Source organism: Heterocephalus glaber, unplaced genomic scaffold (assembly GCF_053883595.1).
Source record: "Heterocephalus glaber isolate CG9 unplaced genomic scaffold, H.glaber_assembly_v1.0 deba00001689, whole genome shotgun sequence".
Lineage (NCBI taxonomy): Eukaryota > Metazoa > Chordata > Mammalia > Rodentia > Bathyergidae > Heterocephalus > Heterocephalus glaber.
The window spans coordinates 3,808,363-3,821,733 of NW_028258414.1; the positions used below are offsets into that span (position 1 = coordinate 3,808,363).

The window sequence follows — 13,371 nt, forward strand, 5'->3', positions numbered from 1 at the left end:
GAATGAGGAAGTAAACTGCTGTTTTTCAGGCCATAGTCTAATTTTGTTATTTTCCTTGGATAAATCAGGAACAGAAGAGATACACTGCTTCTATTTGCTATTAAATTGCAACTACTGCATTCCAAGATGTTAAAAAACATTTAAGAAAATTTTTAAAATTTACTAGAGATTGAACCCAGGGCCTACTGAGTGAGCTACAGCTGCAGTCCTTTTATTACTTTCAATTTTTTTTTTTTGGTACCAGGGATCCAACTTGGGACCTTGTGCTTGTGAGGCAGGTGGCCGAACCACTGAGCTACATACTATGCCTTTAAAAAATTTTTTTGACATAGTGTCTAAGTTGCTAAATTTTCCAGGATGGGCCTGAACTTGCCCTCATCCTGTTTCAGCTTCCCTGGAGTGCTCAGATTATTCTTGGGTTTTACCTTCAATATATGGTAAAGACTGGAAATTACTGTGGTACGCAATGGTTAAGGCCACTGCAGGCTTCCCTTTTTAAGTCACTCCACACACCCTTACACCCTTGGTTTTAACTCAATCATCAAAAATGGGAAAAGCTTTAAAAAATAAATGGGAAAAGCTTTGGGCTAGGAATTTGATAAATAAAGTATGACTGTAATTTATCAGAACTAAGCCTGGGCGTATTTATTATTAATATTAATGAAAACTTGCTTGTTTTTTAAATTTAACTAGCATAAAGTAATTATCTCCTTCTACCTTAAATTTTCACTTCCAGAAGGAACTGATTAGCTAAGCGAGGCACCTACAGCATTAGGAGCTAAGACAAGGAGTAAGAAGCCAGGCGGCATTTGTTTGCTCCTTACACATTGCAAACAAGAAACAAGAGTATCTTTCTGCTCTACTAGGAACATTTTTATCAAATAGAGCTGGAAAAGATCTTGATGGCCATCAAATCTAGCCCTGTAATTTCACAACCGGGGAAAGTGGGCAATGGAGGTGACACAATAACTGTGTAGCAGATCTGGGGCAAAAACCCGTGTCTGCATCCTCTTCACAGGACACCAGGGGTTTTCCACAACTCAACACTGTCACTACGCTGGGGACCAGGTGACTCATGTACAAAATAAAGGCATGAGACTTTGGAAGTGTCTTCACGTTAGCATCTGTGCAGAATCTCAACTAGCAGAGAGCTTCTGGATTGCTACCACTCTCTCTGGGCAGTGTAACATGGATAAGAGTGGATACTAGGACCAGATGACCTCTCAGCTGCAGCAGATGTTCATCAATGGTTGGAAAAATGCTTTGATTCAAAGAAATCATATATCTATATATATATGTATATGAATTTAGGCATAAAGAAGAAAAAAAATCCTATCATTCACAGGAAAACTGATGGATCTGGAGACCATCAAGATAAGTAAAATAAGCCAGTCTCAGAAAGTTAAATACCATGTTTTGTTTCATGTGAGCAATCTAAAAATAACTAAAAATAAAGGAGAGATGACAGGCTACTAGAAGGTAGGCTTTCAGGAATGGAGAGGAGGCTGGCGAGGGAGAGGGGAGAGAAAGCAGAGAGGAGAAATGGGGATGAAAATAAAACATTATACGCAGGTACTGATACACCAAAATGAGCCTCACTGTTCCGTACTGCTAATATGCACCAATACAGAAACATTCTTTGATTCCATTTTCTGATGTTTGTCCTTGAAGCCATAAGCATTTCTGAGCCACTCCACTGTATGCTGGCCTTGCTGTTGTCACCAACTTGTTCATTTGTATGTTTACTTAAACACTGCCTGCCTCTTCCCGCCACAGTGTTTATTCACGGAGGCAGAGACTGACTCAGTCATGACCGCTTCTGTCCCCACAGCCCTCCGAGTCACCAGTGCGGCAATCATGGGCCCGGGTACCGCCACCTTCCAGACTGGCCAGAGCAGCTCTGCTCTGCACTGTTTTAGCCGAAGGAAGGCAGGAGCGTCCTCCACTTTGTTCAGACTTCCCCATGCCCAGAGACCATTCTTGGGAAGATGCATGCTAGGCACTCATGCCAAGAAAGGTCATCTCGTCAGAAGGAAGCGCTAATGAGCTCTCAGGCCACCAAAACCTTTACTTTGTTGCTAAGAAAAGCAATAGGGAAAAGACACTGCCGTTGGTTCGCTACAGTTGGCCTTGACTGCTGTGGTGACATCCTCAGCCTGCCCACACTCAGTGGTCACAATATGGGTGAGACCCCACTGGCATTCACAGTGAGTACTAGATCTACTGTGTCTATGTCACACGCAGAGACAGGGCTCCAGGACAAGGCTTTCTGCTGAAAGGGAGTACAGGGCCCAGGAGCGATCACAGGTACCTCCAGTATCAGCCTCAGGATCATTCCTGCTTAGGCTATTAGAGGAAAGAGCTTGGGGAAGACAATCTGCCACTTCCTCCTATACACCATTGATAGCAGGGCCAAAGGACCATAAAAATAATTACAAGTATGAATGATATCTAAATAATGGCAGAAGTTGCTTGTGCTGGGCCATTTCCGTAGACCAAAAGGAAGCATATGTTCACCCCTACATCATTTACCTTTCCGAGCTTACTTTTTTCCTTAGTAAGAGAAGGCTGAGCTGAAGCAATAGTTCCCAGTTCCACCTGATCCTCACAATCACAAGAACTTTGTCAATGTGGGCCCCTTGGGCTTGCCTGAGGCCATTGGAGGCAGGTCATGAGTGGTTAAACTCTTTTCAGGTGACTGTGAAGATCTATGGTATCTGGGCATGGCCGAAGGACCAGAGCCCCCCAGTGCCTGTTCCTGCTCGAACAGCGTAAGACAGGTTTCAGAGCCATGAGGACCATGGGCACCAGGAATGCCTGGGCTGCTGTGTAAATCAACAAAAACAGATTCCAGACTGCCTTTGTAACAGACTCAGGGTTATAGTGGGAACACAGTTTCAGAAGCACTGGGTCAGACAGGATTTTAGAGTTAACTCATGGCTTATTTGGAAGCAAACCGTGTACACTCATGAATGAACATTTCATCAGATCGCTCTGCATGTTACAAAAGTGCCTGTGTTTTAAATGACCTGTGGCTCACGGGAACTGCAAACCTATAAGCCCAAATGGTGGTAGCATAGCCTTCCCCACTCCAGTGAGGCTGCTGGCTTCCCAGAGCATTTGAAAATGCTGATTCACGGCTGGAGACACCTGCTTGTGTGGAAGGTGTCTTAGGTCTATTAGAAAAGCACAAGGGTGGTACTGGAATTACTGAGCACCCAGTGGGCACTTAAGTGTTGCTAAGATAAAATGTTTATGCATAACCAGTGTTCAGCAGAAGACCTGAAGTGAAATAAACAAAAACAAGGGGGAAAAAACTCCAACAACAGGAAAATGAAAACAACAATTGGTGAAAAAGAATACTAATGTGGTTCAGGGTCCCATTTCTGGGTGGTGCAGTTTGTGAAACAGCATGCTTTGATAACTGATCTGAATGTAACCACAAATCTTCACTTCTGAACTGCTGCCTTCCATCTGTGATGAAAAGGTCAAAATACCAGGGCTTCCCGGACTCTTTCCCCTTATTTTTCATGAAAAGACTCGATTTCATCTTTTCTAGTACCAAAAAGTGAGCACTGTCATCCTTTTACATCCTAGTGATCCCATTTCATTTTTCTAACCATGGTTGTTCTACCTCACACCGGAAACCAGGACATCTCGAGCAATGCAAAATTCTTATACTTCTGTGTATCATCAGAGACAAATGATAAATGATAAGGAAATAGGACGATCAATACTTATTCCTCCGATTGCTACATAGAAATCAGACTGTTTTATGATTGCTTCAAATTTCACAGAGCATTGAAATCTAAATTTACAGTTCACTTTCTATTTATCCTAAAATTTACACAAATGGATTCTTATCTTGGCTTCTACAGCCTTTTTAATAATAAATTCTATTCTGCTCAAAATACCTAGATCTGGTGCACTGTTTTATTTTGCAGGCAAACTATATTCTCAAGTGAACCAAATAATCTTCATGTTTAAAAACCAGTGTTAAAAGTTTTTTGCATGCTTGGTATGGTTCTTCTTGTCAGAATGAACTCCCACCAGTTTACTTCTTTTTAATTATTTGCGTTTTTAAAAAACAAAAGTTCTAGATTCAAAAGAGAAAATGCTGGATTTCACTGGCCAAAATGACCTCTTTGAAAGAAAAATATTCAAGTGTAGGGGAGACAGACTAAAGTTGGAATGCTTTTAATGATACAAGGACCACTATGGGGATCATAATAGCTTTTCATTCACAAATGAAATCTCACAACTGACAAGGAAATAGAATTTTATAAATCAACTTTAATCCACATTAAAAAAACTTTTCCCTTCCAAACTTTAAAAATTCATTATCTTCCCACCGTGACATTTTAATAACTATGTAAAACAATGAATTACACTTTTGAATCTGATGAAGAATACCCTTGAGGAATTGAGAAAGTAATTTCAACCTTTGACCTTCTCCACCACTAGCCTGATGGGAAACTCACTGGCACCGTCGTGGCTTTTAGTTTTCCTCAAGCAAGTAACCACTAGAGGGCAGTCTTATCTCAGATCTGACCATGGTTTGCAGAAAAACCTCTCATAAATACTTCCGGTGTTCCTTTAATAATTTTTTTGCAGTATTTTTAATTTTCCTGGATATTTACTAATCAACACCAGCTGAACTAAAAGCATTCCTAAACAGATTAAAGCTCCACTTTCACAAATTACAACTATATCACGAAGACTAGCCATGACGGGCTAGAGATACAGCTTTGATTATGTACATTAAAATGTTTAAAACAAAAGGTTTTTGTTGTCTTTCAGTCACTTCTTCCTCTTTACTATGTAGTGAGTTAAGTGCCAAGTCCATCCCACCAGAATTGATCCGTGGGTTCCATTTTTGGCATCAAAATTTCAAGTGGTTCTAGAGAAACTGAAATGTATCGGAAGAAGAAACTGACCAAGATCCTGGGAAGGCTGCACCATGAACTTTGAATAAAACATGAGCGGAACAGCAGAGTGAGGGGTTAGAGAGAGGTGTGGTGTGTGTGTGTGTGTGTGTGTGTCTGTGTGTGATGCTACTGGTCTTCAAATAACTGACAGTCATTCATTTGAAAGATGGGTTACATGTGTTCTGCACCTCCACCCCAGGGTCAAAATCGAGGGATTAAAAGAACAAAGGGAGAGATTTATGCTTGATATGAGACTTTTGTAATTCAACATGGAACAAGCTACCTCTAGTGATAATGAGTTCCCCATTACCAGCTGTGTTCAAGTATAACCAATTATTTCACAAGAATGTCCCAAATGCCAATGGGACACCAGTTGGAGTGACTTTTAAGGTTTCTTCTGTCCCTGAGAGTCTTAAATAATGCTTATTTGCTTTCAGAGAAACACACCTCAATCTAACTGTCAGAAAGGTAAGGACCTACACCAAGTGAGAAATGAGGTTCTGCAGATCTACTTGAAAATTTTTGTACTTAAGGTAATTTTCCAAAAGACAACAAATTTCTCAAGAAGGTATCTATAATCATGATCCTTAGCTGTCATGGATATAATCTTGAGAGCATCCACGAGCCAAAACTTCAGGAGGTTTCTACCACATAAAGGCATATTAAAATCACAAGATGCATCTGTGAACACTCCCTCTGCCTGAAGATAAATGGACACAGAAATAAATCTAGTCCAATTCCATCATAACGGTGACTGGTAACACAGGTTAGCTGCAGTGTGTGGTATCCTGTATTCCTTAGGAAAACCATGATTACATTTCACCCAGATCCTCAAGCAGACTTAATGAAAATCATAGATGAAGAGGGCTAATGATAAGCAAATAAGAATAACCCCATTTGTACCAAATTGATTTTATTAAATAGTAATTTAAAGATATTAGGCTCAGCAAAGCATTACATAATTGAATCTATTTTTTCCCATATACATGCCAGAGTTATAATTTCCACTAACGAGAGACAAAGTTATATCCAGGACATTTTCACAGCTTCCTCTGGGGGAGGCAGGCAGCTAGTGGAAATTAAGGTTCTGGTCCTCGCTTCCCAAGCGTCAGTGTGAAGGCCTTGGCTGCAGCACAAACCACCCCGTGACAGCCTCACTTTGTTCAACTTGAAGAAGACATGGGATTATCAGCAACTTTGTAGGGAGGACTGGAGGAGATAAGAGTGTGTGTAAACCAGAAAGCACAAACTAGATACAGATTAGCATCATCCTCATATTTACTTGTGAAATGCCTTGCAAACTTCAGAGGCAAGAAAATCAAAAGCAAAAAATGAAACCACTGTCTAACCTTGCGAAGAAAGTTGATATCACTTCTGAAAGCCATGAGAAAAAGAGTTTAAAGTTATCATCTTATCTCCCTTTAATATGATGAATGCTAACAGACTTCACTTAAAAAAGAAAAGCCATAAACACAAGATTTCAAGCTCTTTCTTGTATATTGCCCATTGGATAGTACACACTATTATTTGGACCTCATCTCTGGACCTGGCACACAGGAAAAAACACATTCTGCCATGCCACATATGATACCAATGGATAAAAGAGTTCTGACTATAAATCTCTCCATCCACGAGCTGAAAGGCCAGGGCAGAAATGAGGGATCTTCAGTGGAGTGACTAGATAGAGGAAGAGTCGTCATTATTCATTCCTCAAAGGGCCAGTGTGTGGACTCTGAAACAGTACCCAATGTCAATTCACACCCAACTTGCCACTGGTACATATATCCCCACCGCATTTTTTTTAAAGTAAAGAAGACTAGTATAGATGCTGACTCCATGTGTCTACTTACGTTTTTCAAATTACTACATATTAAACATATACATTAAGGTAGCCTTGATTGCTTATTAATAAACACTGTCAATAACCATGAAGTATGCAGAATATATTTCTATTACAAAGTCTTCCTAGATTTGTATACAGATCCCATACAAGGAACTTTATTGAGTACTAAAACAATGCAAGATCTTTTTCAGAAAACTAAATTCCATCTGTGAATTCCTTCACAGATCTATCTATTCATCCATCAACTTTTTTCCCCAGTAAATGTCATTTGTAGATATTTTCTTAGGAACCCCTGAGCAAATTACAAAGCGGCTGGGGACTACAGCAGGTGCTATGCAATTATCTATTTGCTGATCTCATCCATTTTTATTGTGATTCACTAGGCTGGGAGGGAAAGATGGGAGAAACAGGAGTCTAGAGAACTATTAATATATTTACAAGAGTATCTACTAGGTATTTAAAAATCAAGATTTAAATCACATTGTATGCATTTGTTTTTCAAAGGACAATTTCAGTTTAGAGATTTTATACCTGTCTAGCATTAAAGAAATGACAGTATGAGGGTCTCAATTCAAGTGGGCAGCAAGGTGCTCTACTGAAGCACCTGCCCGCTTCTTAGCACCTCAGGGGATATGACTGAAATACGTGCAATCATGAGGTCGCTGTGAGAACCAGACTTTAAAAGATCTTGTGCTTCATAGAGGGTTCAGGCTCACCCTCCATCATGCACGGCACATTCAGACCTCTCTGTCTTGAAAAGAACCGATCCTCCCTTCCTGGCCCAGCACTGACTCCTCTCGGCAGTAGGAGTCATTTGGGTTTTCTCCTAGGACCCAGCCATCAGCCTCTTTCAACTCCACTTTTCACGTCTCCCTAATATGGGACAAACATCCCAGCGAAGGGAGACTCAGAGAAAGCTCTTAGAAGGGGCGCTTAAAATGAGACTAGGGATGAATTCAAACTGCACATGGAAAAAGGAAGGCCAAGTTCTTCAAAATCACAAAGCTCTATGTATGAGGGCTGGACATAAAACTCGTCACCAAATGGGATATTTTCAAAGTAGTTGGGGGCCTCACAAGTGGACGTGAGTTAGGCCCCTCCTCGCTCCGCTCTCAGACTCCATTCCCAGGAACACAGGGTGAGCCCCACACGCGGCAGAGGGTTGTGGCCTGTGAACAGCATGAAGCCCTGCACTGCCATGTGGTCTCCTAGCCAGTGACACTTGGCCAAGGCTCCCCTCACTCGAAATGCTGCATTGCCTCTGTCCAAAGCAGTCCAAATGGTAGTGGAACTTTGTCCTTAATTAAACAAAAACAGAACTGAAGGATGAGGCTAGAATTGCTCAAATGAAGATTTATTACTTCTAAGCATGAAACCACTTTAAGCCTAAACTCATTAGACAACTAACCCAGAGGAAGGATTTTCTTCTTGGGAGAGTTCAAAAGGTCTGATAGACTGATGTTTAAACAACATCAGCCAACGAAGAGAATACTTCTTTTATGGACACTTGTACTCTCTTCTCCACATACTGAAAACCTACGGAAAAGTGTTTCTGCTTTACACAGAAAATCTAATTATACAGACTCTCTTATACATGGAACCAATTTAAATCGTAAAACTGAGAGGCAGTAGGGAAGTATTTAATACGATTCTGGGACAGGTTTTTTTTCTCTTAAATCTGATATGGAAACATTTACAGCATGGCTCGTTTTCCCACAAACTGTTTTCTTCAGTTAAAATCGGCACCAAAGCAAGATAATCCCTTCAAGACGCAGGATGTGAGATACTGGGAATGAAATATTCCAATTGTCCAGATTCATTCTCCTATCCCCCCACCCCCAGCTGAGCTCAGAGAAAAACTGCATCACCAGAACTTCTGAGCTACTTTTCTCAAAACTCAGTAGCATGGAGCTATTATTTTATGGCAGTCAGAGGTCACCCCAAGACAAATGTGTGGCAGACAGCTTTTGGGGAGGGGGAACGTGCGAGACTCATGATTCCATTAGTAAGGGACAGTGTGTACTACAACTCCAACTTGTACTAGAAACTACAAAAACAAAAGCCTATGTACTAGGAAACATCCAAGTTAGATTATTAAAACATACCTTCCTTCGTGTCACTCTTCATTGGGGGGAAGGCAGTCTAAAATGTTCCTGACTCATTCTTCCTCCCAACCAACACAAATGACACTAAATAAAATGGGTAAGGACTCGCATGGACACCTCCCCAGGAGCAAAATGTATTTCATAATTTAGGGGGAAATGGAAGAAAAAAACTATTTGAAGTCATTTTATGCGTACAGGCTTAATAAAGCACAGGAGTTGCATGAAAGTTTTTAGGGGGAGGAAGGGAGATTTCTTTTACGTAAGAAGTCGGTAAGAAATCTTAACATTTTTTTTTTCTTCCCAAATGATTTTACGTGCTTCAGAGCATGGATCTCTCTTTTGCCATTAGCTGCGTATTCTAAAATGATCAAGTCTCGTTTGCTGTAAGCCACAGGGGGAAAAGGCAAAAGGAGCCTTGGTGGACACATCGTATAAGAAAATTGCGTCTCAAGCAGCTCATCTTAGCGCCCGGTACGTTTCAGCCTGTTAATAATTAATAAAAGAGATGCCATCCAATCTCTAGTGAAGAAAGGCAAAGCTCGGTGATCCGAATGTAAACCCGGTGCAGATAGCGAACTGGTGGCCTTCATCCCGGATTGCAACAAAACTCCGACCGGGCAAACGCTCACCGCGCCTGGCGTCCCGGCCCGGATCCCGGATCCCCAGGCGGCGGCCAGGCCTGGAGCGGCTCGGGCTGCTTCTCCGGCGCGGGGCCTGACCACTCCCGCAGCCTCCAAACTTTGCTTTCGCCTCGGAAACTTCCCGGCGGCCCGGCTCTCTCTGCGCATCTGGCAGCGCGGGAGCGACGTCCCTGCGGCCCGGCCGGCCGGGGGCCCGCGAGCACCGGTCGCTGCCCACAGCCGCGCGTCCGGGCGGGCAGAAGGCCGGGAGCGAGACGGCCCCGGGGAGACGGGGCGGCCGCCTCCCGCGCAGGCCGGGCCGGAGCCCTGCCCTCCCTCCCTCTGCGGGCCACGGCGACGCCAGCCGGGCGAACTTTCCAGGGAGCCCGGGCGGGCAGCAGCGGGAGCGGGGGTGCGGCGCAGGCCCAGCCCGGCGACCGTGTGCTGCGCTGCGCTGCGCTGGACTCGGCTCGGCGCCCCCTCCTCCTCGCGCCCCCGCCCGGCCCGGCCCGGCCCGGCCCGCGGGCGCTCGCTCACCTTTCATCGCTGCGATCACAAAATACATCATTCAAGCCGCGGTGCGGAGAGCGCAGGACAGCGGATGGTCCGACCCCGGAGCCCTTCGGCCGCCGCCGCGCCCCAGCCGCCGCCGCCGCAGCTGCCCGCCCGCCGAGAGCCATCCCGAGCCATAAGAGGCTCCATGTGACCGGCTGACATCACGGCCGCCGTTCTGTTTACACCGCGCCCCTCCGCTTCCTCCCGGGCGGGCGGGGGCGGAGGCTGAGGCAGGCGCGTCCCTCGCCCCGCTCCGCCCCCGTGGGCAGGTGAGCAGAGCGCAGCGGGAGTTGGCCCACCCCGCTCCCCGGCCCAGCCCCGGCCCGCTCCACGCCCTCCCGGTCACCAGCAGCCGCATGGGCCCCTCGGAACGAGGGTCTTCGCTGTCCCCCGGCTACGCGGGCCGGACGCGCGCACCCGACCCACCCCACGCTCCCCTCTCCGGGGCCCGCGCCCGTCGGCTGGCGGAGAGGGGCTTTGGTGGCAGGCGGGAGCGTGCAGTCTCCCTCAGTTTCCTGGGTGTCCACGTCTCCTGCAGAGGCGCAGCTCCCACCAGCGGGTGGAGAAGGGAGCCCCGGGGGCCCGGTCTCGGAGAGGAGGAAGCTCCCTGGGTCCCTCGGGGAGACCCTGCCGGGGCCCAGGGACTCCACCCTCAAGGCCGCTACAGCCCCGGCTGGGCAGCCTCTAAAGTCCCAGTTTTATCCGTCTCCGGCCCGCGTCCAGGACCACCCGTACCTGCAAAGAGCGAACACTGAACGAAGATTTCCTAAAGGAACTCCAGCTGCCAGCCAGCTAGAGCCACTATAGTCGGCTTGTCACATCCAGCGTTCTCTCCAGAGATCCCATCTACAAGTGGAAAAGGCTGTATTTTTCATACCCTAAAGATGAGACATTGCCTTGTGGACAGAAAAAAAGAAAAAGTCTCTAAAGGTCAACTTTGCGAATTGTAACTTTTAACCAAGACTTAACAGTCTCCAAACTTTGAAGCTTAATTCTTTTTTCTGGACTTATGGGAACGTAAATCACATCGTTATATTACAGATGGAATCTCTTTATGATGAATTTCAGATGCCACTTAGCCAGAGTCTGCATTATTTAAAACTTTGGCAAGTGGTTCTTCAGTATTGAGCATAACAGAAAAAGAAAATGTTCAAAAGCTAAGTTTGCTACCTACTGCTGTTCTTTCGTGATTTTTAAATTGTTCTTTTCTGTTGGTCTATTTTTCCATTTACAATTTAAAATATTAAATGGCTAATCATTGTTGCATTCATGATTAAATAACAATTCCAGCATTTCTTTTTCCATACAACTGAGTCGCCCTTGTCCCTAAGTAGGGCCGTAATTTAAAACACATGCAGACAATCAGCATGGCGGAAAACAAAGATTCATACCCTCCCTGCCCTCCAACCCCCCTTTCAAGGCAAAATTAAGTTTTCCAAGCATTTACAGAGTTCTCTGATTTATAAGGTCAGAAAAGTTCACTGTCTTTCAGTCAAGCTGTGGCTTTAAAAAAAAAAAAAGTTTGATTTCAGATACATTCATCCTAATAAAATCTTTTTCTTTAGAAATTTCTCCAAATAAAACCACAAAAAAAAGAAACAAAGAAAAGAAATTTTAAGTGTGAAGCCAAGACCTACCCATGTTAACTCAGCTGTCCAGCCATAGCGAAGTGGACAAGAGTTTCAAGTGAATCAGCCATACCTACTGTAATGTATACAGTTGTGAAATTAAATCACGCCACGTTCTCATGATGCAACTATGTCTCCCACTAAGGCAACGCCCCTCAGTTACAGGACACCCTCATGTAGGTTTGGTTCTTGATTTCCCTTGTGCTAACAACTAGGAGGAGGAAGGATAACACCACCCTAGCCTGTTAGTAGGTCCTTGGTATGATGTTCTTTCCTTTAAATAGTCAAAGGATGAAGAAATGTCCCAGATCCCATGTCATATTCTTCATATGACAATGAAGCTGGATACACACCTCTGAGCATGCACAATGTTACTTTAAAACAGTATCCTGCTGTAGAAAATAATGCCTTGAAAATAACCAAATCCATTCCCTCCAGCCTGCCTGTCAGACATGAGTCCAAGGTAAATAGTCTTACATCACTGGCAATTCATATTTATTTCCAGACCATTTCAAATGAAATTGGTAATGAGGAAAGTCATGTATCGTGACAAATGCTCCTGCAATTACAAGTGGTAGAATCATTCTTCCTATAGAAATGTCCCCAATAGAAATATAATCTCATAATACTTATTTGAAATATTTGCACTTTTATTCAACAAAGACATTTCCAGGATAATGTAATATTGACCTTGCTCTTTAGAAACGTATTTCATTCGCATCCTACAACTAACAAGCAACAGAATTTCAGATATGAAGTCCTAACCTTCCTGTGTGGCTAGATGCTATTTGTAATACATGCCTCTATTATATGTCTTCAGCTTTTAACCCAGGGTATATTATTGTTCTTTCTATTAACACAAAGCTCTCGTGAAACTTTGAAAGTAAAAATGAGAGGCTGTATTTTTAAAAAACCACTTGAAATACAAATTTGCTATGGAATTATAAGTCTCCTGCCAACCAAGTAAGCCAAGAATGAAAAGATCCACATTTGCCTTCACTAATACCAAACTGGAGTCATAAATGATACATTTCAATACAGATTTTGTAACCCACCATATATTAAAAAACAATACCACAGAAATAGAATACAACATTGAAATACAATACGTATGTAGGAATAACTGCTTGTATTTTATTAAACAGACCCCTCTGAAGTGCCTACTATGGGGGGAAATTAGGGCTAAGCAACATCTTTTTCTTTGTACCAAGCATTCTGAAAAGAATATTGCTTACATGAAGATAATTAAACACAACAAAAACTCTATTACAAACGATGTATGTTATATAATAATCCCAACTCAAATGTTTCTGTTGGGTAATCTCTGAAAAAGAAAGCATGGAACGTACTTATAAACACATGCGATCCATCTTGGAGTCCCCAAGAGATGGCTGCAGCCCCACATGGTGTCCCTGTATGCTGGTTTCACATTGGAACTGCCATTTAGTGGGAAGTAGAAAGATACTTCTACACCAGATTGCTCCAGAACACTCACAAGAAACGCCTGGCACATGTCTGCAGGTGTTTAGATTTAAGTAATGTCAACAAATGGTGCCAATCTTGAGAGGTTAAATAAAGAAATGACACTTTCTGAGAGTGTACTTAGGTTGTCACTACACAGGGCCTGATCTTAAGGTCTACCACCGCAAATCCCACATACAGTGCTGTTGGGGAGAATGTCCAACCAGTGGA

General features: G+C 43.6%; 1 protein-coding gene across 5 annotated transcripts in view; it reads right to left on the reverse strand.

Moving 5' to 3' along the window:
- Positions 1-13,371, reverse strand: part of Rora (RAR related orphan receptor A) — a 674,381-nt gene that overhangs the window by 81,203 nt on the left and 579,807 nt on the right. The window contains exon 1 of one of the 5 annotated variants that reach the window (XM_087199152.1): positions 11,689-11,751. The exons of 2 other annotated variants lie outside the window; for them this stretch is intronic. In XM_087199152.1, the coding sequence (XP_087055278.1) occupies positions 11,689-11,692 (4 nt within the window). In that variant the 5' untranslated portion in view covers positions 11,693-11,751. Of the gene's footprint in view, positions 1-10,033; positions 10,224-11,688; positions 11,752-13,371 lie in introns of those variants that run through there. 2 more of the 5 variants (XM_004855714.4, XM_021237124.2) reach the window with 2 other exon arrangements.